Consider the following 25,907-nt stretch of genomic DNA (forward strand, 5'->3'; position numbering starts at 1 on the left):
AATTCATCAATTAGTTACTTTTGATTCCTTTGATCAGCATTGACCTGTTAGTTTTTATTTCTTTGTTATTGATTATCTAGAAAAGAACTTCATTAATCCTTTTTATTCTTCATAAAAGACTTACATTTTTTGCATGTAGCAATGTTGAAGAAACATTTTGATAGACCAAATTTGCTCGGAATGCAATTAGATAGCTCGGAGGACCATTCGAAAGAGCACGTTGGAATTAGATAGTCTACCTTAACGATTATATGACTTGAACTATCATTACCATTTTACAGTCTGTTATATTTACATGAATATGCATTGTATCGATAGCTCGACAAGTTGAGTTAAGTTAACCCGTAGAATTAAATACCAAAATCGGAATTAATATGCATCAGTAGAGTCCGGTGTCAACACCTTCAGGCTTGGGCTCTCTTAAGATTACCAATATGGTTAATGGCAGAACCGGCCTTGAAGAATTCAACCTGGTCCTTAGACATGGTGTGCTTACATAAAACATCAAAAGTGGATCCATCCTTTTTAGTGACCTTGACAGTCAAAGTCCCACCGTTGTTACCATCTTGAGCAATCATGTCTCTCAAGTTTTGGGTGGTGATCAAATCACCAGCAGAAATCTTGTCGTAATCACTTTCTTCGGCAAAGGTCAATGGTAACATTCCTTGCTTCTTCAAGTTAGTCTCGTGGATTCTGGCAAATGACTTGACCAAAATCACAGAACCACCCAAGAATCTTGGTGACAATGCCGCATGCTCTCTGGCACTACCTTCACCATAGTTGTGTTCAGCAACAACAATCCAAGGACGCTGTTCTTCCTTCCACTTAATCATCAATTCGGGAATACTGTATTGGTCACCGTTCAAGTCGTAGGCCTTGTTGACCTCGCCAGTTTCCTTGTTAACAGCACCAATCAAGGTGTTGTATGAAATGTTTTCCAAGTGACCCTTGTACTTCAACCAAGCACCAGCAGCCGAAATGTGGTCTGTGGTACACTTGCCCTCGACCTTAAGCAATACGTTAGTAGACAATTCATCGCCAGACCATGGCTTGAAGGGGTCCAATAACTGCAATCTGTCGGATTCTGGGGAAACGTTGACCTCAACATCTGGCTTAGGTTGTGGCTGTGCCTCAGGGTAGAACTCCTCACGACCCTTGATGAAACCGCTGTTTGGCAATTCTTCACCAGTAGGAGGTTGGAATCTGAACTCCTCCCCGTTGTCCAATTTGATCGAATCCTTAAGGGGGTTGAAGTGCATGTCACCCGAGTAAATCATGGCAGTGACCATGTCTGGAGATGTCAAGAAGTTCATGGTGTTTCTGTTACCATCATTTCTGGCTCTGAAGTTTCTGTTGAAGGAGGTGAAAATGGCATTGGAGTCGGTGGATTGCTTGTCGACATCCACTCTGTCCCATTGACCAATACATGGACCACAGGCGTTGGCCAACACAATGGCGCCATTTCTCTCGAAAGTGTCGATCAAACCGTCTCTTTCGATAGTGGCTCTAATCTGCTCGGACCCTGGGGTGACAAAGAAAGGAATCTTTGGCTTGAGGCCTGCCTTTTCTGCTTGTTGGATGATTGAAACGGCTCTGGACATATCCTGGTAGGAGGAATTGGTACAGGAGCCAATCAAACCAGCAGAGACCTTCTCTGGCCATCCTTCTTCCTTGGTGGTCTTGCCGAATAACGAGATTGGAGTAGACAAATCAGGAGTGAATGGACCATTGACATGAGGCTCCAATTCGGAAAGGTTGATCTCGATGAGCTTATCATATTGGGCGCCCTCGTCGGCTCTCAAGAAGTTGTGTTGGTTGTTGGCAGCATCCACGGCCTTGGTGATTGGCTCTCTGCCAGTTTGGATCAAGTATCTCTTGTGGGCCTCGGTGTATGGGAAAGTTGAAGTGGTTGCTCCGATTTCAGCACCCATGTTACAAATGGTGGCCATTCCGGTACACGACAAGGTTTGAACACCTTCACCGAAGTACTCGACAATGTATCCAGTACCACCTCTGACGGTCAAAATACCAGCCAACTTGGTGATAACATCCTTTGGAGAAGACCAGCCAGATAATTGGCCAGTCAACTTGACACCCAAAACCTTTGGGGCCTTCAACTCCCATGGAGTGCCTGTCAAGGCATCCACAGCATCGGCACCACCCACACCAATGGCAATAGCACCCAAACCTCCAGCATTGGGGGTATGGGAGTCAGTACCCAACATCATCAAACCTGGAACAGAGAAGTTTTCTAACACGATCTGGTGGATAATACCCGATCCTGGGCCCCAGAACTGGATGCCGTATTTTTCCCCACAACTCTGCAAGAAATCAAAGACTTCCTTGTTGGTAGCGATGGACTTTTCCAAGTCGTCATTAGCACCATCCTTCCCCACAATCAAGTGGTCACAGTGAATCGAAGCTGGGACGGCAGTCGATGGCATGCCACAGGTCATAAACTGCAACAACGCCATTTGTGCGGAGGCATCTTGCATGGCGACTCTGTCAGGATTCAACTTCAAGTAGACCTCGCCTCTAATGTTGGACAATTGGCCGTTGGAAGAGGCCAAGCTCTCCTCGGGACTCACCAAGTGCGAGTACAAGATCTTTTCTGCCAACGTCAACGGCTTGTTATCCACAATCTTCTTGACAGTGTTGAGGTTCTGGATCAACTTAGCATATGGTGGGGTACGAGATTGATAAGCTTCAGGCACCGCAAACTCCGAGGCCCTGGTGGCAAGTCTTCGGATACTTCTTCTGGTCAACATGGCTGGAGAATAAGAGTAGTAGTGAAGAAGAATTTTTAGTTTTCAGGTTATACACTTGACTGGATTAGGCTGAAAATTTCATTGTCCAATGATTCGGCCTCCAGTGGTGCTTATGCCTGCGTATGACTCAGAATAGTGCCTTATCGCTGTCCCAATCGGGCAGGCACTGTGCGAGCCGCCGGTAAGCAGATATCCAGGCACGTGATACAGAGTAACCAGGCTTGATAGAGCACACAGAGCAGGGCCCTGGGGTACTTCATATTTTCCATTGTTCATTGATATTATGTACACTGGATACCCATGGGGCGATCTAAAATTGGTTTATGTGGGAGCAATATTTCAGTGATAGGTTTAAATCTCCACCGCTGGTGAATAGTCTCAAGTCTCTAGAAACCAACGCCAACCACGACTTAGCCGAGTTTGCGCCCTTCGTTCTCATGGCTTTCATGAAAGTGCTGTAGATGCAATAGTTGCAATCTCACCCTACAATATGGCAGATTAGACCATCGAATCCGTTTGCTTTTGCATTGCGATAATCTATAAACTTATGTGCCATACAACCAGAAGTAAATCCGGAGCAGAAGCTATCCCACGATTTCGGTCACACCGCCAAAATCCCTGGCCCCTAGTGTAACACAGATCTTGCTTCAGATTGGAGTGCATTTAAACGATCTGTGCGCTAGTCCATGAAGTAGATGTGGATGTACTGAACACAGAAAAATGCTGAAAATTATTGGTTCCTCTCCTTAGACTTCTCCCTTCCATGCACGATTAACCCAGCCACAATCCCTCACATTGTCGTCCTTTGCATCCACTTTCCAGTTGGTGGCTGCATCATCATAGTTTGCTGCAATTTCTCCAGCTGGTTTGGAAATGCACAAATACCTACCATCGGGTAAGAAACATCTTAATTGTGAAGATGGGAATGGGCAGGGACAGAATTTGGGTGCATCGACACATATACCCGTGTCTGGGCACAAGTAACGTCCACAATTTCCGTTCAACATAGCATTCTCGTGTTCCTCGGGGTTCTGTGCCCTCCCTTCACGGTTGCCACCATGGCCAAAGTTATTGAATAGATTGAAGAAGTTGGCAGACACCAATGTCAACGTTATGAATAAGACAGCTAATTTGCTAAACATGGTATGGGTTGATCTACGTGATAAGATGGTGATGTTACACGTATACAAAATGTAGATAAATGGTGGGAAGCGCACGACCTCTTTCTTCAGCTGCGAAAGAGGATGACAGATGGACTAGGCCAGGTTTAAGGGTGCTTTCAACAAGTTCCTAATCCCTTTGAAAGAGGCTTCACTCAATCGGCTACTGCTAATATTGAGTGAGTTTTGACCAGAATTAGCAATTCTCTATATGAGAGGAATTTTGTGGTTCAATTTCCTCACCACCAATTTGTGACACACTCTAGCTGGCGGTCCTGCCAACCTGCTTGTTGAGGTAGTGAACCACTAATCTCCTTTCCTTTGCGGTCAACAGTCTAAAGTCATCAACCAAGCATTTCACTGTATCTCTTGATCTCCTATCGGTTAGAATTCGAAAAAGTGGTCTAGTGCAATGTTACTCACTTACATTCTTTGCAGCTCCCTCGTGTCCAAATATACCATTAACATTACTAGGAATAATGCACTGGTTAAAAGGGCTAGTGTATGGAGGATTTCGTAGTAACGCCTATTTCGTTGTGGACTAACTAGTGTAGGACTTTCTTCTATCCAGTATGGGGACTCCTTAGCGCTAAAGTTGGGAGTTGCCACATACATGCCCTTATTGCTGCAATAAGACCACATATCAGGTTCTTGCTCTTTCTTTGCAATTGCCATTGCTGTTGGTATTTGTGATAAAAACGTTGAGTTTTTATATTTTTGCAATCTTGCGAATTTTTGTTTGCCAATTCACACCTTTAGTAAGTAGAGTATTTTGTGTTGATAACAATAGCACTCAGTTCCTTCTAGTCCAAAAGCTATCAAGATGGAGAGTTAAAGTTCTTGTTGACATCTCTCTATAATAAAATTGAACAAAACAGAAGCAAAAAATTGGGGCGAGCTGGGAATTGAACCCAGGGCCTCTCGCATGTTTGTGTTATCTACCTAGTAAACTAAGCAGTTACCCAAAGCGAGAATCATACCACTAGACCACACGCCCGAATTATTAACCATTTGGGTGCCTAGCTGGCTTAGTTTAAGTTTTCAAAACAGGTTTTTCTAAACTTCGCTGCAATCAATCTAGGCACGGTATAATTATTTACACCAGGTACCTAAATTTATAGTCCCTGCAATTACAACAGATAATGGGCGAAAAAGAAATCTTTTCCATAAATGTCCACATTATGGATAGAACTTACTCTGACTGTCATACCTCATTGTGCCTGGTCCGTATAGCATCTGGCTACAGCCAGTAACTTGAAAACCAGCGTAGATCTAGAGGGTAGACTTTAGACTTTAATATACTCTTCATTAGCAAAAATCGTTGTAGGACATCGTTGCTTCAATAGTCTGGGAACCTGGAGTATAGTCCATAATATACTTCTCGTTTGCAAGAAACGAGCACAATTGGAGCCAATTGTGGCGGGATAATCCAGTAAGGATAAATTACAGTAATTTTTCTCCAGCAAAAAAACAATTCCTAATAGATAGGATACATAGGGCTGCATCTATATCACCATTGCGCGAATACTTAAAGTTTTGCAAAGTGGAAATATTGCGAAGCAATTTCATCATTAGAATACAAGAATATGGAAGACAACCTCCAGAAATCAAAAAAATTTACAGGAAAATTAGGCAACAAGGTCTAACAAGGTTTCATTCGTGTCGACTACAAACCCAGATGACCATATTACACAAACAATCTGAAGATGGCGAAGAAACTAGCATGATATTATTTCCTGGGAGATTATTCTATTTGCGATCAGATTGGTGGGAAGCATAAATATCCTCTACCTCCATCTGGACCTCTTGTAGTGCTCTCAGCTCTGATCTCACTCCCAATAACCACATCATACCATTGATAACTCCTGTGATTCCTATGATTGTACTCAAGAACATGATAATAACAGATAGCCAAGCATGTTCAATGGACGCAAAAGAAACAGCAATGTGGAGAATAAACACCAAGGCGAGCGAGCCGAAAAAATGATACTTTCTCCAAGTAGCTTGGAAGGGAATTGTATGTTTCCTATACTCAACAATCTCGGCGATCAATTCACGATATAGCTCGAGTTTTGTTGAAATGTCTTCATTGTCTGCTGGAACCACCGCTTCTTCCTTGGACTTGATTAATAGCTCTGCGCTGTATGCAAAATGGTCAGAGTACGAGCAACTGTAAGGAGCAGGCATCAATTCAGTAAATTTGACCGATGCATTGACACTCTTGATATTATTTGGATCGACCAAAGCATAGTCGAGTCGACAGGCCTCCCATCTTCTCCTGGTAGCTCTCCATGTATTCAATTGGGAATCACAAGTAGTACCCGCCAACTCGATTTGTTCTTGGGGCTGCATCTGGGCAATTTGGTTTGGTGTGAACTTTTCTTCGTTGCATGCATCCCACGAGTCAACCAACCCACCTTCTACGGTGAATAGCTTGTAGGGAAGTGATTCGGGTTTGGAATTCAAGTCGCCTACCTGGATAACTGCATAACCAGCCCTTCTAAGCATCTTCACCAATTTACTAAAGTCCCATGCCTGGCACGCACGGTGACATGAGTAACTAGCATCCCCACTGTGGGCATATGGCGCATGCATGTGTGAGTTCAATATAGCGATGGGAAGGGCATTGGCTACGTGTGGCTTGAGTATAGTCACAGCAATACTCTTTCCTACGAGCCAATCACCCCGATGAAATGCTGATGGTCTTCCGTTGATGGGAAATCGGTAAAGAAATGTTTCGTCAATGGGAATTTTGGACAAGAGCGCCAACCCTGGTCCTGATACAATACCCGACTTGAAGAATCGACGATATGGGTAGAGCTCTCTGCATTCTTCTTCGATGGTTTCCCAGTCGCCTTCACACCAAACTTCTTGCAAGGCCACGATGTCGTACTGTTCTTCTGAAGCGGATCCCAACCTGGTAGCAATGGCCTCTAGTCTCTGTTTTCTATGCTTCGAGACATACTTCAAGCCCCAGGTGTTGAATGTCAACAACTTTACACTTTGGTTGAATGGCGATGTCTGTCTGACGGTAGCATCCTTGATCATTATGGTGACGGTGGCAGTTGTACTGATTCTGCAACCGCTAGATCAGTGGAATAGAAGTGCACGTGACTATGTTTTACCTAAAGTTATCGCGATCGCGTTTCACAACAAACATCTCCACCATCCCACACTTCGCCAGTATGGCTACACAAACGTCGATCGAAGAATTCTCGGTCCTCCAGGCCGAGATGAAGGAGTTCTCGGCTCAAATCGAACGTAAGCTTACCGAAAAGAGAGCCCAGTTGATCAGTGAGAAACAAGAGCATTACATCAAAGTCAATGAGTTGAGAAGCGAGGAGGCCAGACTCCAAAACGACATAACCAACCTCGAAAGCAAGGAGTCCAAAACTAAGGAGAACTTGAGAGGTGCCTTGGAAGGCTTGCGGGCCCAAAGGGACAAGGTCGATGAACTTATACGAAAGCAGGAACAGTTGGTAGACCAGCGCAACGAGCTACAACAGCTGGTTAGCGAGTTACAGAAGTCAATCCAGGAGAGCACACATGAACTAGAGAGGTCAGAGAAGAGCTTGACAACCCAAATACGGCGAGACTATCCCGAGTTGTTAAAATTTGAACAGTACTTGGGGTTAAGAATAGAGGCAGTATCAATAGACTTGATAAGGTTTGTGTTTACCAATATTGACACCAATGATTTTGATAGGGAGTTTTGGATTCAGGTCAATGTTGGCTCTGAGACCTACAAGGTTGGGCCCTCCAATCCTGAAGTCAGCCCTGAACAATTGACAAAATTGGAGACTGATTTCAATGCCCACAAGGAGCTTGTACGCTTCTTGAAGGCAGCTAGAAATTTGTTCAAAGAAATGGCATAAATGACAATGAGTAACGATAGAAATAATATAACCAAATAGATTATCGTAGCTTGTAGGATTGACTCCGACAAGGTGCCCACATTGCTGGAAGAGTCACTTTGGCCACTGGAGCGACTAAGATGGAGCAGTCAGATGTTGAAACTGCCAAAAATAGCACCGACTGCGAGGAAAGAAGTGTTCCTCTTCAATTTTAACCAAATGCCAGACTATTTGATTGCGAAGTGAAAATTCCAATGAATTGCCAATTACTGTTTCTACCTACTAGTAATATTTCTTAAGATATGCCCATACTTCACTCTTCAAGAATTCAGCAAGTACTATATGCAAGAAAATTGACTTTTTTTTCTGTATGACCACAAAGTATGTCGCAATTAGTGTCGTTCCAAAACAAGAAATGACTTCGTGGCCAAGCTGGTTAAGGCGTAAGACTGTTAATCTTGAGATCGTGAGTTCGACCCTCACCGAGGTCGCTTTCTTTTTACCAGTTTTTTTTGGATTACTCACAGATTACAAACAGATTACAAATTACACAGTCACCCTAGGTATATGAGATAGCATAGAAATTGTACTAAGCTCCCAGAATGAAAAGCGTAATGCATAAATAATCTCGATTTGTCTACTATATCTATCTAGTTGGAACGAGCATCATTTTGCACCAACACCGACGATTTTAGCCCAAGGATGACAATAAGTCCATTGCCTCCTACAATATTGTACAACAGGATTCCTTTTTCTCCTTAACTAGCAAACTTGCTCGGGTAGCAAACTCGAAAATATCATCCACTCCCTCACCAGTCAAGGCAGAACTTTCCAAGTAGGTCTTTGCACCGATTTCTCTGGCTGCCGAAGTACCCTGATCCGGCTGGATGTAGCGTACTCTATCCTTTGTAGAGCGTCTCAAATCTTTTTTCAATCCTATCAACAAGAATGGTGCCCCAGGGCAGTATCGTTTGACCTCGTCCACCCATTTGTGGCGAGCATTGTCCAACGAGTCAGGCGTATCAAGCGCAAACGCAATTAATACAATGTGTGAGTTGTGGTAGCTGAGGGGTCTCAACCGTTCGTATTCTTCCTGGCCAGCAGTGTCCCATAATGCCAATTGCACAGCTTTGCCATCGATTCGACAATCCGTCACGTAATTTTCGAAAACAGTGGGATGATACTCGGTGGGGAACTCGCCTAGCGTGAAGACGTAAAGCAACGACGTCTTCCCGCATGCTCCGTCTCCCACTATGACTAATTTTCTCCGTATAGACTCTGTCATACTTATGGGCTTACTCCATGTTCTTTGTGCGATAGGCTCCTTTTATGTTTGGAGAAAAGTATGTGGTTCGAGGGGGTGATGAAAGCGGCGGGTGAGGTATCGTAAATGTAGGAGGTATGTAGTTGTGCCAAGCGAATGTCGGTGGATTTCTTGTTACACATTGACAAGATCACTCCGTAGTGAGACGGTCACGTGGCTCTCTTACCAATGTGGGAAATGCGCCAGTTGTAAGCAGGTTTCCGTTGGGCTTGAAGTCCTCAAAACAAGCGGTCCTACACGGTTACAACCACGGCATTGGCATTTACCAGCTGTTTGTCTTATATATTACATAACTATTTAGTTCCATAGCCCTCGACCTCCATTTGCCGAAGTGTCGCCGAAGCCGTTGAATCCAAATGGTTCTTCTCTTCCAGCAGATGAGCCCAAACCTGGAGGCGGAGATGTCCGGAAATTTCCATTTGCTGTTGCAGGTATCGCAGCAACTCCGGCACTGGGTGCAACGAATTGCACGTTTTGGTTTGGATTTATGGGGGCGTACGCAGGATACTGAGGTGCCAACGTAGATTCGGAAACCTTGACATGGGTAACAGTCCCGAAGTCATCGTAGATTAAATCAAAGAGGTACGACGAGTTGCTGCGACATGCTCCCAAAAACTGATTGACAGTGAGCGCGTTGTTGTTCATGACAGTTTTGGTGCTTTGGTAAAGCTTCAAAAGAGGAACGACACCGAATTCAAGTTGGTTGGAGTTTTGCAAGAGTTGGAATGCATTGAAGGCGGCAGTCTGGATCAAGGAGTCTGCAACTAAGTTGACAGGCTTGGCAACAGGGTTCGGAATATTCGCGTTGGGCATATTGACATTATTGCCCCAAATATTCCCAGAAGGTGTGGTGCTCCAGATGGAATTATTTCGCGATTGGCTCCAAACGCTATTGGTACCAGGCGCGGGATTGCTATTAAATGGTTCAGTTCCTAGCTGAGTTTCGCCACTAAATCCATTAAACGGGCTGAAATTATTGGAAAGCTGAGATTGGAACAAGTTAGGTTGGGATGCTGGAACGTTTGAAACCGAGTTGAGTCTAGATTTACTCGACCACGGTGACATAGATCCCGTTTGGGTTCCATAGAGAAGACTGTTGTGCGTAGAGGGCGAGACACTCTGGAATGGCTGAGGATTTGGAATAATGTTGGCCGGGTTTGGAGATACACCTCCTGGAAGGAATGGGTCTGGATTAGATAATTGGGTATTTGAGGCGTTGGAGATAGATCCAGGACGAGCTTGATACAACTGTTCCAAAATGTGATTCTTTGAAGGTGATTTTGTAGGAGAAATTGGAACATTTTCGTCATCTTCTACGGCAACAAACGCAGCCTTCTGTGATATTTCGGCTGCTATACGATCTTGATTGTCTTGCTCTTGTTTGAGCCTCTCCTTTTGCTCTTTCTCTAATCTCAACCTTTTTTCTTCCTCTCTTTGTTTCTTCAAGATCTCCTTCTGCTTCTTCTCTTCCTCTCTCTTTTTGCGTTCCTCTTCCGCTCTCTTGCGTCTTTCTTCCTTGACTCTCTTAGCCTCTTCTTCCTTTTGGATTTGTGCTTCTACCTTTTTACGATGTTCTTCCTCCTTCCTTTTCAACTCTTCAATTCTCTTTTTCTTCTCTTCTTCTTTTTTGAGACGTGCTTCTTCCTTCTTCCGTTTTTGCTCTGCTCTTAAGGCTTCAGCCCTTTGGCGTTCCTCCTCTTCCTTGATCCTTTGCTCCTCTTCTTTTTTCTTTCTTTCCTCCTCCTTAGCCAATTGTTGAAGTCTTTTCTTTTCTTTTGCCTTTTCTCTCTGCTGTAACTTTTTCAATTCCCGTTCCTTCTTTGCGTTTTCTTCTGCTTCCAACTCTTCAATCAACATTTGGGTACGATCTTTAGATAACTTCTCCTTATACGCATTCTTCAACCTTTCTTGAAACAATTTTATCACTTGAATCAAAAATAAACGGCGAATCTCTTGCATCTTTTCTTCTTCTGAGATTTCGGATTCCGTGTCACTTGCATCTTGATCATCTAGCTCATCCTCGTTCTCCTCCTCCTCATCTTCTTCGCCATCATCATCTTCGTCTTCCTCCTCCTCGTTGTCTTCGATACCCTCGTCTTCTTCATATTCGAATTTGCTGTTCAACTTATCTTCATATTCTTCATAATCTCTTTCAGCATCAATTGCCGGTTGTGACAGCGAGGGCTTCGAATCATCCTCATCAACCCAAGCAGCCGGAGCATCAATTTTGGATTTAGATTCTTTCAAAATATCCTCTCGTGCTGTTCTTGACTCAGATAAAGATTCCATCATATCAACGAAAGAGTGACCATCGTTTTTGAGTAAATCTTCTGCGAAACTAGATAATCCTTGAGTTAATTGATCATTGAATTTGGTAGTTAAGACATTGGATGGTATGTTGGGATCATTATTCAAAGTATTTGCGCTGGAAGAAAAGATGTTACCCATGTTTTGCAAAAAGGACATACCCTTTTCTAACTGAGCCTTATCAGCTTTGTGGAGATCCCTAATAATCTCCTTCAATGAACCAGCTTTCTGTAGAAGATTAGCTTGATTTATGTAATCGTTATTAATCATGGAAGCGTTCACATCCAGTCTCATTTTCTCGAAATCTAGGTTTTCCAATGCTTCCACTAGCTTTGGGTCCAATAATTTATTAAAAATTTTCTGCTCATCTGTGGTATCCGTACCTGCTTGTTTGCTGGGAAGGGGTGGGGCTATGTGGGCATTGAAATCTTCATCCAATGCCTTTTTCAATTGAATTTCTTCCAATTTTTCTGTGTTGGTGAAGTTCAAATTGTCGTTGATCTCGTTAATTTTGTTTATCTTGTGTTTGGATTCCTCGCTCATAAGAGAACGTTGTTCCCTGTGACCTCCAATTGGTGCGCTGGGTGCAGGCGTAGTAGGCTTTTGCACCCGTTCAGTTTCACTTTCGGACCTGTGCTTAAGCCGATGTTGTCGTTTTTGAAGTTTATGCTCTTCTTCCAACATATGAAACCCTCCAAACAACAAACCTGGCAAAGCATTCAAGTCGTTAATATCTCGTACCTCGTGAATGAAATCTATTATGTCATCAAAGTGATTGTCATAAATATTCTCCAATTCATCCTCTATTATATTGCTTCTTCTCCCACAATACGAGCAGGTACAATTATTGTTGAACAATGTTCCATTGGAGTTTCCTGTGCTTGTAGATCCATTAGCATGGTTATGATGAGCATTATTTATAGATGCTTTCGTTTCATTTTTGAAGATTTCCATGATTGACTTCTTGTCTATCTTGACAAGTTCCATCTTTTGGCTTTCGCCCAATGATTCCCAGAACAATTTCAAATTCTCTTGTTCTTCAAGGGATGCACTGTCCCATATGCTTGAATGGAGATGGTCTCTGTGATCATGGTGCTTGGGTGGATCTTCATTGAGGCTTTCGACGATGACATCGCCATTTGGTGCTTGTTTAATTACTCTGGAAGTTGGATAATCTTCGTCGGGATTGGCCAAATGAGCCTGAGTTACATCCACCGACTTTTTGCTCTTACTTTTTCTCTTCTTCTTCTTTTTGGACGCCGCAACTTGGGGAGATTCACCTTTGTAGTCGAAGTGGATATCGGCACCGTTTTTGAACGCCACCGGTTGTTCTGTCATGGTTTATGGATCTTATGAGGACTTGTGCCTTCCCGAATGAGTTGATCTTCTTCTTTTCTTTAGGCAGTAGTTGACGGAGTGACTGCTATCCAAGACAATTGGTTCTTCGGTAAGTTGATGATATACAGTTCCGAATCGTCGACTTTACTCTCTGGGCTGGTTGATTTCGATGCTCCTCTAATTTTGAAGTGTCCTTTTTAAAAATTCGCTTCTTCGTTGGGATCACGTGAGCCTCCATCTGGTGCACTAGTGGTTGTGGGATGGGCAACCCCAAGGCTGCATTTGGATAGCCAATACAAAGCGAATGTCTACAATGTAAGTCCCATATACGATAAAGGACCAGGATGTACTGGGCTAGTCTTTCAGAGATGCTATATGACGATGGACGGTGAGCATGTTGAAGAATACGCGCAGGAACGGCACTATTTTAGTGAGCATACTTCTAAGTTCGCCCACTAGTTGCACCACTAGTCACTGCTCTTGTCAGTAGCAGAAGTAGGAGGTAACTCAGGAGCTGCAGCTTCTTGGGTCACTTCTGGGGTTTCTTCTTGTTGCACCTTTGGGGCTTCAGAGGTGACTTTGTCCCCGAGTCTCTTCTTTAACTGCTGATTCTCGTCGACTACGGCCTCCACCAAAGTAGTCAACTTGTCAATTTTAGCGTACAACTCGTAAAATTCCCACTTGACACCAACCTTGCTAGCCTCATAGACTGGTTGCACAACCTTAGTGATGTCTTGTTCGAACTTGTGGAGATCGATCCGGAATTCAGGATCCTGGATTTCCCCTTCCCTTTGTTCTCTTAATGTTTGGTTAACTTCGTAGTTTCTTTCTTGGATGCCTTCCCATCCAGTACTAGCATCCACGTCATAGCCATCGGTCAAGTCCCATTCGGTGTCCATTTCGTTGGCATCATCAGGCAAACCTTTGAATCTGTTGTATTGAATTCTTCTAGCATTGGCTAATTCATACATCGTGATGTAAGCCAACAATGGTGAATAAATCACAAGCATGATGCAATAATTGAGCTGCTTGAAGGCCCTTTTGGTCAAGATCCACTGGAATGGAGAAACTAAGAGTTCGATCAAATTGAATGGTGGAACATAAAGATCTTGATCTGGAGCACGGATGTATCTCAAGGTTTTTTGAGCAACCAAAGCGAAGTACTCGTAGGAAGCATTTTCCACAATAGCCGCATATGCCGTAGAGTACAAGGCAATCAAGATATTCATCAATATGACACTCAAAACGAACGAGTAAAAGTAGTAAAGAATCGAAGCGTATGGTGGTACCAACTTTGCAACATCACTAAAGGAAGAACCGCCAATAACGGTTTTCACTAAAGAAATGAGAATATGCTTGGTGGCATCACTCTTTCCGTCAGAGGCATCTAACCCAAGGAATCCCTGCAAGAAACCGAGGATAACAACCACTAACAAGACGAAGAAAATAAGTGATTCCTTCATCATAGTCTTGATAACCACGATCATGACACCGAAAAACTGCTGAGCATCCAAGTACAACAATAATCTACACCACATGAAAGGCGCAGCACACGAGAGAATTCTGAACGAGATTTCATCGTAACGTTGTTGGGCCAAACCGGTGTTGTTCAAGCTGGCAAATCTGAATCCAATGGCAACCATCAAAATCGAGTACATTGAATCATTGAACGCGTTCCAAAATCCAAAGTAGTTCCAACCAACATGGTAAAACTTGGTGAATTCGTCCAAAATTGAGCCGAGGGTGAAGAAGTAGAAGAGGTACTCGAAGATATCCAAAGGTGAAGTTGTTTCCTGGTGTCCGTTCAACACCAAAGTGTAAAGAATAAGGTAGACCAAACTGAACCCGATTTCGAGGATGTTCTGGTATAATGGGGTCTTAATTCTGGCAGGATCAAAGTGGGTTCTGATCGAGTGCGAGGACACTCCCTTGTACAAAACGTATGAGTGGGGGTCGCTGGACGATTGGACGACCCAGCCTCTCCACAACCACTTGACACACCTCTGGTAGCCAGCAGAGCCGATAACAATGGTGGAGTGCATGTCCACCGCCAATTCCAAAGCACTGACTGGTGGCGCATCACACTCGTTCAACCGGATGGAGTATCTGTGGGTCAACATGCCAAGGAAGAGGTACTTGTCGTCAGACGCCTGTTCGATGACAATGGCAGCCAAGGTCTGGGCAGCCACTGCTCTGAGCGAGTAGAGCTCGTTGTCGGTGAGCTCGAGGTCTGCCTGTTGCCAGTACCAGTCACACACCTTTAACAAGCAGAACACCAACGCGGCACGATACTTGTAGGAGGAGGTGCCAGGCTTTCCATCGCCCTTTCCGCCCGCTGCACGGTAGACCAACTCGATGACGTTGGAATTGAGGATGGGCGAGTTCTGGGAGGTGATTTCGTCCTTGTCGAACACGATGGGGACCACCTTATCGATCAAGGTCTTGAGGTTCAAGCATATTCTGAACGTCTGTCTGGTGTTGGGGCAGAAGGTGTCTGTGAACTCGGACTCCGTAGTGTCCACAAGGGGACTCGATTCCTCTAGGTCGAGTTGGGGCATCGTGATGACGAGCGAGTGCTGGCGGGGAATCGTCTACTTATAAGGCGTGGGGGCAGTACGCGGTGAAGACTCGCGCAGGAACACTGCCCTCGTCTGCGAGCAGCTACGGCTGAAACATGTCAGACAACGCCCCTATCAGGCGGTCGTGAAGTCTTCTTGCTGCTATAGGTGGGTACATATGGCCAGTAGCGCATGTTTGCTTCAGTACTCTAAGCTTGGACACCGCTCCTAGAGTCACACCAGTACTGGCATCTCGCCGCAATTGAGATACGCACTGAGATGAAATTCCAGCTTCTAACTACGAGGCAGCTTACGCGTCACTGAAAAGATTGATTAAATAGTACATTCTCCTGGGGAAGACTATAGGTATATAGGCACACTGCACCAGAGCCAGCTCCGGGCAGCCTAGCGGTGGGAATTCCCACCGGGGTACGTGGTCGCAAAATTACCACCAGTGGTTCCGGTCGCGAAATCAAGTCCCAGCCTAGAAGTGCGAAAACGGCAAGTTGGGACCGTTAAACCCAAATGGAGTAGGAGATTCCTGGGTGGCTCTGGAAGAGTTTTCTTGCGAACTGACTGCGGACCCCACGGGAGTGATGTAGGTGAAGGTAGGACTGTTCTTCTCCAAGTCGCTGTTCTTGGACTTGGTGGGGCTCCAGTTCTTGAACTTCTGTCTGATAACACTGACCTTTTCTTGTTTGAGCGGAGGAGTCTCGGTACCTTGCTTTCTCAACGCCCTCAACTCGGTCAATGGGTACAAGTCGTAGGTCCAGAACGCCAATAATAACCCGTACCAGAAGTGGAATATCCACTCGAACACCGAACTGATCGCCTTCTTCTTCTTCACGTAGAAGATGCAGCAGATGACTGCAACACTTATGGTTACGATCAACCAAGTGATCTTGAGAATAAACGAGATGGTGAACTTGTTCCATTTCTCGCCATTGACGTATTTGGCGTAGTATTGCCCCATGATGTAGTAGTTGATGAAATTCAATGCCAAAGAGATCATGATTAAAATAGCAAAGATTGCCAACAACACAGCGTAGTGGGAGTGGGCCCTGCTGTACTTGTGCATGTATACCGAGTACACCAAGCTCTGAGTAACAAAAAACACCTGGGCAATGATACCAATGGTGATGGATGCGAAGGCCAATCTCTTCTGCAAAGTGGGCTTGATGAACTTGATCAACTTTCCAATCTTCCGATGGTAAAACTCAAGATACATCGACACACAGAAGACAATAGCATGGATGAATGCGAACACCACGAAGAACACTGGTTCCAAGATAACTCCGATTCTCTCTAGTGGCAAGGGAACTGCACTTTCCCCGTACTTAGGATATGCCTTGGCTCCCTTGGCCACCCACGAACCTACGAGCCCAAAGAGGAGCCCATACCAGCATACCAATCCGAATAATGGCACACAATAGAAGTGGTTGAATTTGGAGGTGAGGTTAATAAATGCGGACTTAATGGATGAGATCATGTTAGACAGTAGATGCTATCCTAGTGCAACATGAGTTGTAGCAAGAGAGAATTACCAGTATATATACCAGGGTAAACTCGTCCATCAGGCTTGTTGAACTACAGGGCTAGGCAAATTTCACCTATTGTGACCAGAGTATCGGTGATGTTAAACAATAGCTTCCTGTTCTCACTAACTATATGGTTAAGTTGTTACTACCTACTACTAACCACGAAGGAGTTCCAGAATTATCACACATTGTTCCTTGTAAGTGGGAGTGCGTTACAATAGAGGAATGCGATTTCCTGCTTGGGTTAATTACCAATGCGAAGCACACTTGCTCGACGAGGCACCCGAGCCTGCAAAGGAGGAAGGAGAATCCAAGAGTATCAGCCAGCCGCAAAGGCACACAACAGTAGTAGCAATCTCAGCAGTGACATGGTTACATCGAACATCACATCACGGAGACTGAAACCAGTTCACCTAAATCTTTCACCAGATCAATATGCATCGATACGCACCGGGTTTGGCGCCCTGTCGAGAAGGGTTGGCGCAATTGTTAAAGACTTGGCCCAAATTGTTTTGGCTCGGTAAGCCCTGCTTTGACCTCGAGGTTTGTGAACGCCGTGATATCCCTATTGGGTTAATTGAATACAGATACACTCTAATTTCTGCAGTGGTAAAATTCGTGCAGTATTCGAAATGCAGAATCTACATCAAGGTGACTCGAGCGTTTTCCAGACGTGACCGAATGGTGTTGATACCTGGTAAGTTTTTGGGAACATGGTGGTCAATTACACTAGATTCACGATTAATAGTGCCAGGTTCTGTAACGCCCAATTTTGCCCGATGTGGCCGATTCTGAACCTATTGTTGAACTTCCTTGAATAGATCACCTATATGCACTCATTCGAGGAACAATGCAAGAGTCTTCATGCTCGAATTAAAAGACGCGTACATCTGTACAGTCAGAGCCCCTGGTAAGCCCCATGAAATCCGTGAATTGTTTCCTTGATATCAGAACAGTAGCATGTCTTGGATTTTCCGAGGGTCGGCGTTCACACTTCGAATCATAAATCATATTTTAATTCAAGATATCAGTCAAGAGTGGAGTCTACGCTTGCAAGCATTAGTAATTTAATGGAAACTCAAAATTGATTTTCGGATCGGATATCCTTCAACTCAGTCCTAACTATTCCCTGTTGCCTGAAACTTAGTAGAATTTAGGTAGATGATATGCATCCAAGAGTTTCGATGATGCCTTAGACTATATCCGTCCACTAATTCAAATGAGCAACTCGATTAGCTGTTATACATTTGTCCCAATTGGGTTAATTAAATGATTGCGTCTCAACGGTACAACTTTGAGTTCACTCAACCAAAAACCAATTACCCCGAAAAGCACATAAAATGAAAACCTTATCCACACAGCCTTGAAGGATGTATGGCCTGGATTTGAAAGCCTCCGTTGAGGCTGGAATAGCCATGGATGGAATTTCGAGAGACAATAGCGGTGATAGAGTTGAAGAGGACTAGGAGGTAAAGCATCTTACAATGACCCTAGATCGAGCAAAGCTCCAGATGCACGAATCTGTCGCTGGAAGTGAAATCATCTGCGGGCTCTAACGTAGAACAAATCCAAAAGGAAAATGGCCAAAAACAGTACTAAATGGTCCTCGATTTGGCCTAGATACGACGAGCTGTGGTTACGAATCTCGAGCGCCAGTACATCAAATCTAATCGCTAATTTTTACCAAGGTTTTTGAATTACCTTGATGAAAGTCACATGTTATTTCTAATTAAAAGACTTGAACTGAAATTGATCATGATAATGGTATGCAATATTATAAACGTATGAGCTGTTCAGAGGCAACGTAGGTGACTTTCGAATTCATGTTGTATATCTACAATATTTTTCGTGCAAAACTCCTTCCAGAAATTTAACTGCTTGCACTATGGTTGAAAACTCTAAAAATGAGAGTCAATTTACATGGTCCACAAGATAAAGTTGGATGAGAAATTAGGGATGAATGTCCATGCAAGAAAGGCAATATTGTTGCTGCAAATCTACAGATAATGGTGCATTTTTATGTCTTTATGCTTAGTGATTGATTCTAATAAGTCCACTATAGTTTGGATCAAATACCGGTATTCTCAGAAGCTTTAGCTGGTTTACTAACACCTAGTACTGGGCAGAGCAAAATTATCGAATTTTTCTTGTTGCTGATACTAGAGTTTCATTGATAATCCGCAGTGGATTATGTGACAACAAGGACTTTATTGGCTTTTTCATGCTAAGCCCAACTTGTGCCCTAGATTCATCAATTCTCCCGAAGCTTACTTCACTTATAGTTTAAATCTTGTTTGAGTGTACAAATCAGTAAAGTTAGATGCTAGGAAGCCAAGAGCAGGAAGGACTTTTCGTGACGTGAAGGCATATATCCTGACTTCCACAAATGGCGCAATTCTAACATATGGGACATAATTTCAAGAACTACAACAGCTGTGAACGATTTGTTGGTAGCTAAACCTTGCAAGATATTGTATACTAGTTACAGTGTTCGTTAGATATACTTTACCAACTGTCTGGCACTGGAGAAACGCCCACCTGTCAAGCACTAGCAATTGATAATGTCAGCGAATCTGTAATTCGAGGATATCCAACCATATGTGACGAAACACCAGGAAGTCTAGCACGCCAAAAATGCTGTAAACCCATCCGATCAATAGATGATTCACTATAGAACTACAGTTACTATTCCCCAGCTAAATTCCTTGCATGTGATTACCTGCAATATTGCCAATCCACGAATTACCACTAGGGATCTAACGCCAGGACAGCTCCAAGATTGAAAACTTGGGAAATAGAGGAACGCCTTGCATACTTGGGAAACAGTCAAATCAATCCTTTCATCCAAATCAATCTCTTTCCTTCCAAATCAACTCCACAATGAAAAAGCCATCACCAACACCGTTTATCATGGAATTGCCGATCCTCGACCATTTCCATGTGTGAAAACATGGCACCCTGAGTCCACATGCACCACAAGCATCCTGTCCATTCCGTCCCCTCCTTGATGATGTCCCCTGATTTTATGTACGGCCTCTCCTCATGCGCAGGATTTTAGACAATAAACCGATGCCCCTCATTTTCCCCATCTCAAAATACGTCAACTTTTCACATTTTGCACGGCTCCGCGCAGCACTGCCAGTCCCGTATTTGATGCGATGAGCTACCGCTGCCGTTACCGGCACTAGTAACAGATACGATGCCACATACGAGCGCCTGGTACTCCAAACTGCTTGGTAGCATGCGTCACATGGCCAGATTATTACCTGGACATCGTCAAGGGGGGAGGAGGCGATCTAGAACCAAGGTGCGGGCTTGAAATTGTTTCAGGTGGTGGAAGGGGCTAGCTGGCGGGGCGTTACACCTCGGTGTTTCCAGAGTAGTGAAGTATGGGTGTTTCTCCAGCTGACGGCTCCACTCGTCCACCGGTTTCCATCAGCTTCGGCCAACTATCGCTGTGATGACGTACTCCACACGCATATTTGTGCCACTTCGTCTAGGGCCATTCGCGTAGCTGGACGCGGAGTGCGTGCCTATTTCCCCATTTGGCGTGCCACTTGTCGCTTAAGCCGTCATCAGGTGGCCTGGAGCGTGTCAGCCATGGTGGTTGCCCACTCGTGATGGTGGCCGCCCTGTCCATAGCCCCCTTCACTCCCGCCCCAGACCCTCGCCGTTGGCCAATTGTTCTTGCAGGTTAGACGACACACTAATTCTATTGTCTGCATGCACACCGATTGGCTGTGCTTCGGACATATATACTGACTTCCACACGACACACCACTCCACCCCGGCGTAGGCATAGACGGCTCAGGGTTAAAAGTGCTCGCTTCACGTCACTGCGTCCCTCTCATCTCCCGAGGCTCTATGATCAAACAGCCGCTCCCCTCCAAGCCGCCAGTGCTGGCACCAGCCACCACTGACACCGTCAGTGATTTCACCACCACCATCGATTCCTACATCAACAAGTCGCCTATCACGAGCAAGTTCCGCGAGGACAACCCCAACTTGCGGCCTGTTGACGATGCCTCGAGTACCTCCACCATGGCCGAGTCCACCGAACGGAGAACCTTGGATCTGGGCTACACTGGCAAACGCTTGGTCAACAAGCTGTCCTACTACAGCACCCAGCCGGTGTCGGAGTACTTGGGTGAACGGTTGCCCAGCCCTTCCATTGAGCTCATGGAGGCCCAGAACGACCAGGCTTCCAGGGACTCCAGGCTGGGCTACGCGTCCCAGCCAGCGCAAGAGGCTGCAAGAAAGAAGTTGAAGCGGTTCTCGTTGCAGAGCTTGACTTCCAGGAAGGACGAGAACCACCCCAAAAGAACAAACCGTTTCTCGTTGTCAAGCTCGTTGTCACGGTTGTCGATGTCTCAAAGCTCCCACTCCCATGTATATAAGCCAGAAGCAAGTGAACCGAGATCCAGCATGGCATCTGAAGTGTCCATGATGAGCACCGATAACGATTTCATGACGAACCAAACAAACCCATTCTGGAAGTACCATATCCTCAAGTTTGGCAAGGATATGTATCTTACCACCAATCCGGGAATTAAGCATATGTACTGTCGTAATGGACCTGGTTTTTACGTTGAAACTATATTCCCTGATAAACTGAAAAAACCAAAAATCGGGAAAGGGTTCACCTTGATTTTTAAGGACATTAACGGCATTGAAGCAAACAAAAAGGACAATCGTCCACCTATTATGATCATTACCAAGAAGGCAGAATCTGAGGGTGGTTACTTCACCATCTCAATACCTAAAGCAAACAAATCATCATCATCATCCAATTCCAGATCGAGCAGAAAAGTCATGCATTTTGGAGGTCCCAATAGCCACAAGTCTGTGTACACAGGCACCAAGTCACCTATGTACAACGGTTTACTCCTCCCCAAAAAGATCAGCCCAAACTTCATTCCACCATATTCTAATATTTCACAACAAGCATTGCATGAATTCAATAACTACGAATTCAAGGATTTTAATAACTGCAAGTGGAATGTGGGCTCTATCCCAAGAGTTAGAAGCAGTAGAATGAACAAGATTAAGAGCAGATTGAGAAAGACCTCGAGCACAAGCACCTTGAACAGTGGAATCAATACGGACCAATACAATGACCACATGAAATTCATCGGCAAAAAGAACATCTATTTCCACCAAAACTATCTTGAAGAAGGAGATCATAAGAATCCAATGAACCTGTTGTACAGGGACACGAGTGGAGATCCTAGCAAAATTTATTTGCACGAGTCAAATGGTGACTTTCCACCGGTGTTGGGTCTTTTTAGACCTTATGAATCGAAAGCTAGGAAGAGGTTGATGAACTCGCTCCAGAAGAACAGGAATATTTTCCAAAATAGAAATAGCACTAGTATTTCGTCCAATTACCAATTCCAACAGCTCCAAAATCCACAGATGAATGGCTCTACTGAGTCCGTATCCACAATTAGTACAAGTGCTACAAAGATCAGTCGGAATTCATTGAGCTACGATTTAGCTGGAGGTGACGTTAAGAATTACTACAGAGGAGGCGATGGGTTGTATTACCTGTCTAATCCAAGCGACGACACGCCTGACGATAACAAGTTAGGCTGGATTACTATTTATGAAGATAAAAACCTTTTTTCAGGAGATCATAATAAGGGAATGTTCGAAATTGTTGTTGGTTTAACATTAGCTGTGGGCTTTGAAAGCTGTATGGAGTAACCGCTCTGGAATAAGCGGTCCTCGGATGATTGAGGTTATTGTTTTCGTTAGATTATCAACGAAAAGTAGACAGCATTCTTGTTACTGTCACTACTGTGCTCCGTGCACTTTCATATTTATTATTATGTCTTTATTTCAGGGTCTTCAAACCCATAGCATATTGTTAGTTCCTACTTGTGCATAAAAATGTGCCATTGATTTTACAATAAGATATAGAAATTACAAGCGTGCGACCTTGCAACCACTTAAATGTAATTACAGCTGAATTTGGGTCAATCGGTCATCAAAATCATATCTCGTTAGCGTACAATTTCCGTATCAATTCATATCACGGGTGTGTAAGTCTTGTATCCTGGTCCTTTTTCGGTGATACAAATGCATACGATATACTTTAAAATTATCACCACATCGAAATTAGGCTATTTGTACTATTCCTGTGGCAAGATTCAGGCTCTTTCTGAAAATCAGTTCTGTGTGATAAAATATAAGACCGAGTGCTCAATTGCAAACAGAAGATTGTCGTTCTAGAATTCTGCACTTGTTATGCACTCTGAAATTCTTGCAGGGCATATATTATTGTTTTCCAACGGTACCATACTGCAATTGAGCGATACAGAAAGAAAAAAAACCATAACATCAAGGTACTCAAGTATTCTTTTCAAAAAGTTAACTGGATTGACAATAAAATCCAGTAGTTTAAATCTCTCCAAATTATGACATTATGACCCGCACTAGTCCTGAAGAAATGGATACCCTAAAGATTTAGCCTATTGGAGTTGAGTCAACATCTTCAAATTCAGAACTTGAAGACAAATCGAAATCATGAGACTCGTTACACTTTTTATTACTTGCAGGAGTGTTCCTACTTTGTATTGGACCTTGAGCTTTCGAAGGAGTTGATAAGGTTTCATCAACAGTGGATACTGGAACATTTTCCTTCGAAAATTGTATCATCTCTTCTTGCGTTCCTTGCATATCATTCCCAAAGTTGACCCCTCTGATATCTCTCTCATTCTGCATCTCTTTCAACATCTTGAGAAATTTTTCATCCTCTTCAAAATCTGAAAGATCGTAAATTATGTCAGCTTCTTCAAGGCTCTTCTTGGACTCGAAAGACTCCGGCTCTGCTTTTATCACTTGTAGATTTCCCTGTGCCAATGAATCTGTATAATCCTCTCGACTCTGATTAACTCTAATACTAAATTTCAGCCGAGTGTCATTTTCTGAAGGACTACTTGACTTATGATTCAAATATTGAAAATGTTTAGAGCTACCGGGTGATATCCTAGGGATTCTTTTCGGAGGCGTACGGGTAGTAACAGTACTTCCTGTCAATGGGATCGTTTTTGGAGTGGATATTGGAGATGGGTTTCTTGATGATTTATCGGAAGATATATTCTTCAGCAAGTGTTGATAGGAGGAATTTTTTGAAATGATGCTATGCGGTGGTGATTGAAATAAGGGCTCTTCATGTTCGATTTTGACTTTCACTTGAGGAGATTTGATCTTGAAGTCTAAATCCCGAGTTCCGGTCTCTGGATCGGACTTAATCTTTGGCTTCACTTTTCTAAGCCCGACATGACGTCTCTTAACCTGTCGATTTAGGGTATCCCCACTTGTCGGGGTCAAAGGTGTTTTGTATTCACGTTTGATTGGCGTCACTTCCTCGTACTTAATTTCCGATAAACTCATTGGGGTTTTCTTCTTGAACGAGTTCGTTATATCTCTTGTATAAGTGGCGCCTTGGTCTGTGACCTCGATCACTAGCTTATTGTTAGTTAATTTGAATTGGTTATTCACTGCTAGCTTGGTGGCTAGCACTTGCTTGTGATTCTTCGTTTGTACGAAATCTGTGGAGATGATGTTGTCATCATCATTGAGGATCTCTATTTTCCCATTAAACTCGTAGTACTTGAGCCTGCCGTCGTTCCACTTCTTATCTTTCTGGTGTATTCTGTTGGAATACAAGATGGTGAATTCATGGACAATAGACTCTAACGTCTCCATGGTTTGTTCTTGCTATGACCAGAGCTTAGACGTTGTAGATTTTTGGGCAGTTCAGTGCCAAGATTTGTATCACAGGCGACGACTTATCGCTGTGTACTTTATAGATCACGGTGGAACGTTAGTGGTACTCCGCAAAACGACGCGCTTCAATGGCAATTTTGGCCAGGATGCGTGATGAGACATCACCACAATATGAACGCTCTAAGGAAAATAATCACGACGTAGTCAGGTATCCGCTTCGTGAATCATCTCGATGTGTACCGTGAACACTTCTAAGCAGCACCAAATTCTTTTGGAATAGGCAGCTTGAATTAATTAAACCATTGCACTTTGTTAACTCGCTATTTACATTTTCTATACAGAATAATTTAGTTTGGATCGTAGAATGGTAAGCCCAATGCACTCAACAAAGTTCTGGCCTGTTCGTCAGTTCTTGCGGTGGTCTTAAATGTGATATGGACACCATTCAAGTTGGGAAACAAGTCCTGGAAACTTTCGATTTCAGGGAAGTACTTGAGATTGTCCGGGTCCAAACCAAAGGTGATGTTACCATTGGAGTCACCCGAGGTGTTTTTAATACCCTTGAAGGTTCTGATTCTAGGTAAGACTAATTCAGTCAAAGTGGTTATGAACTGAGACATGTCGATGCCCTTGATTTCAACCTTGGCACCACATGGCTTTCCTTCACGAAGTCTCCATGGCAAGATGTTGGCCTTGGCGTAGATTTGCTTAGCCTTGACGTTGGTGATCTGCGAGAGCTGTAATCTGGTGGAGATGTTCAACCAACTTTCTTCCAAGGCCCACTTGTTGTATGATTGAATGTAGATGGACTCCAACTGGGGAACGTTATCGTGCTTGATTGGATGAATGTCCCTAGTCGCACGACCCACCCGCTTGGCCTTCTTCAAGTTACGGTACAATTTGTAGGGAGAATCAGTACCCCACGATCTCTTCTTTTCACCTTCAATCACTTGGGCGCCGTGCTCGTAGTTATGCAATAAGAGATCCGACTTCAATGTGTTTTGATAGTACTCTGCCACTCTGTCCTGGTCGATCTCTGTAGGCTTGAATCCCACAGACCTTATGTCGTCTTTGGGTATCAATAACCCTTGATACTTTGGTTTTAATGCGGCCTTTCTGATGTTCACCAAGTGGTGCACGGGCTCCACTGTGGAGTACCCTGGCTTGCCAACAACTCCAGTGCTGCTGAACTGGCGTACAAACTGTCTGGCAATACTCATGGTCGATAGTTAGTGATTGTAGACTCGCGGTGAAAAATTTGGATATGGTACGGACTGGGTTTTACACGCCTCCGCATCGGAGCGTAATCCTGAGGATATACACACC

The 25,907-nt window shown here is 44.0% G+C and overlaps 11 protein-coding genes and 2 non-coding genes across 13 annotated transcripts; 3 read left to right on the plus strand and 10 right to left on the minus strand.

The window, feature by feature from the left end:
• Positions 1-293: 293 nt before the first annotated feature.
• ACO2 (aconitate hydratase) lies at positions 294-2,768 on the minus strand (the record flags this gene model as incomplete). The annotated part of the gene is made up of 1 exon (XM_020206139.1): positions 294-2,768. One exon carries the CDS (start codon positions 2,766-2,768, stop codon positions 405-407), a length of 2,364 nt encoding a protein of 787 aa, XP_020065250.1. The 3' UTR covers positions 294-404.
• A 269-nt stretch (positions 2,769-3,037) lies between these two features.
• CANTADRAFT_25841 (uncharacterized protein) lies at positions 3,038-3,928 on the minus strand. The gene has a single exon (XM_020207551.1). It carries the CDS (start codon positions 3,908-3,910, stop codon positions 3,515-3,517), a length of 396 nt encoding a protein of 131 aa, XP_020065251.1. The 5' UTR covers positions 3,911-3,928; the 3' UTR covers positions 3,038-3,514.
• Positions 3,929-4,818: 890 nt separating this feature from the next.
• On the minus strand, positions 4,819-4,925 carry CANTADRAFT_t116. The gene has a single exon. It is a non-coding gene; the product is annotated as a tRNA-Pro (tRNA).
• A 592-nt stretch (positions 4,926-5,517) lies between these two features.
• Positions 5,518-7,008, minus strand: ISC1 (inositol phosphosphingolipid phospholipase). Its single transcript, XM_020207552.1, has one exon. The coding sequence runs from the start codon at positions 6,974-6,976 to the stop codon at positions 5,678-5,680; it is 1,299 nt and encodes a 432-aa protein (XP_020065252.1). The 5' UTR covers positions 6,977-7,008; the 3' UTR covers positions 5,518-5,677.
• Positions 7,009-7,098: 90 nt separating this feature from the next.
• Positions 7,099-7,835, plus strand: CANTADRAFT_25843 (uncharacterized protein). Its single transcript, XM_020207553.1, has one exon. The coding sequence runs from the start codon at positions 7,114-7,116 to the stop codon at positions 7,801-7,803; it is 690 nt and encodes a 229-aa protein (XP_020065253.1). The 5' UTR covers positions 7,099-7,113; the 3' UTR covers positions 7,804-7,835.
• Positions 7,836-8,199: 364 nt separating this feature from the next.
• CANTADRAFT_t94 lies at positions 8,200-8,273 on the plus strand. The gene has a single exon. It is a non-coding gene; the product is annotated as a tRNA-Asn (tRNA).
• A 233-nt stretch (positions 8,274-8,506) lies between these two features.
• On the minus strand, positions 8,507-9,067 carry RHO2 (Rho family GTPase; the record flags this gene model as incomplete). The annotated part of the gene is made up of 1 exon (XM_020209803.1): positions 8,507-9,067. One exon carries the CDS (start codon positions 9,065-9,067, stop codon positions 8,507-8,509), a length of 561 nt encoding a protein of 186 aa, XP_020065254.1.
• Positions 9,068-9,403: 336 nt separating this feature from the next.
• CANTADRAFT_89717 (uncharacterized protein) lies at positions 9,404-12,751 on the minus strand (the record flags this gene model as incomplete). The annotated part of the gene is made up of 1 exon (XM_020211598.1): positions 9,404-12,751. One exon carries the CDS (start codon positions 12,749-12,751, stop codon positions 9,404-9,406), a length of 3,348 nt encoding a protein of 1,115 aa, XP_020065255.1.
• Positions 12,752-13,218: 467 nt separating this feature from the next.
• On the minus strand, positions 13,219-15,309 carry YVC1 (Yvc1p; the record flags this gene model as incomplete). Its single annotated transcript, XM_020206693.1, has 1 exon — positions 13,219-15,309. One exon carries the CDS (start codon positions 15,307-15,309, stop codon positions 13,219-13,221), a length of 2,091 nt encoding a protein of 696 aa, XP_020065256.1.
• A 484-nt stretch (positions 15,310-15,793) lies between these two features.
• On the minus strand, positions 15,794-16,798 carry CANTADRAFT_48984 (uncharacterized protein; the record flags this gene model as incomplete). The annotated part of the gene is made up of 1 exon (XM_020209655.1): positions 15,794-16,798. The coding sequence occupies one exon, from the start codon at positions 16,796-16,798 to the stop codon at positions 15,794-15,796; it is 1,005 nt and encodes a 334-aa protein (XP_020065257.1).
• Positions 16,799-20,765: 3,967 nt separating this feature from the next.
• CANTADRAFT_33744 (uncharacterized protein) lies at positions 20,766-22,553 on the plus strand (the record flags this gene model as incomplete). Its single annotated transcript, XM_020208527.2, has 4 exons — positions 20,766-21,076; positions 21,170-21,656; positions 21,711-22,225; positions 22,298-22,553. Coding segments are annotated over 4 exons (1,569 nt in total), but the record flags the coding sequence as incomplete, so codon positions are not given.
• A 762-nt stretch (positions 22,554-23,315) lies between these two features.
• CANTADRAFT_48906 (uncharacterized protein) lies at positions 23,316-24,560 on the minus strand (the record flags this gene model as incomplete). Its single annotated transcript, XM_020209645.1, has 2 exons — positions 23,316-23,743; positions 23,789-24,560. The coding sequence occupies 2 exons, from the start codon at positions 24,558-24,560 to the stop codon at positions 23,316-23,318; spliced, it is 1,200 nt and encodes a 399-aa protein (XP_020065259.1).
• Positions 24,561-24,735: 175 nt separating this feature from the next.
• CANTADRAFT_25848 (mitochondrial 54S ribosomal protein uL5m) lies at positions 24,736-25,815 on the minus strand. Its single transcript, XM_020207554.1, has one exon. The coding sequence runs from the start codon at positions 25,799-25,801 to the stop codon at positions 24,929-24,931; it is 873 nt and encodes a 290-aa protein (XP_020065260.1). The 5' UTR covers positions 25,802-25,815; the 3' UTR covers positions 24,736-24,928.
• Between the last annotated feature and the right edge of the window lie 92 nt (positions 25,816-25,907).

Source organism: Suhomyces tanzawaensis (genome assembly GCF_001661415.1).
Source record: "Suhomyces tanzawaensis NRRL Y-17324 unplaced genomic scaffold CANTAscaffold_3, whole genome shotgun sequence".
Lineage (NCBI taxonomy): Eukaryota > Fungi > Ascomycota > Pichiomycetes > Serinales > Debaryomycetaceae > Suhomyces > Suhomyces tanzawaensis.

What these genes read in the sequence shown, in the direction of transcription:
- CANTADRAFT_25841 (XM_020207551.1), bottom strand. Translation starts at nt 3,910, where the DNA reads ATGTTTAGCAAATTAGCTGTCTTATTCATAACGTTGACATTGGTGTCT.
- ISC1 (XM_020207552.1), bottom strand. Translation starts at nt 6,976, where the DNA reads ATGATCAAGGATGCTACCGTCAGACAGACATCGCCATTCAACCAAAGT.
- CANTADRAFT_25843 (XM_020207553.1), top strand. Translation starts at nt 7,114, where the DNA reads ATGGCTACACAAACGTCGATCGAAGAATTCTCGGTCCTCCAGGCCGAG.
- CANTADRAFT_25848 (XM_020207554.1), bottom strand. Translation starts at nt 25,801, where the DNA reads ATGAGTATTGCCAGACAGTTTGTACGCCAGTTCAGCAGCACTGGAGTT.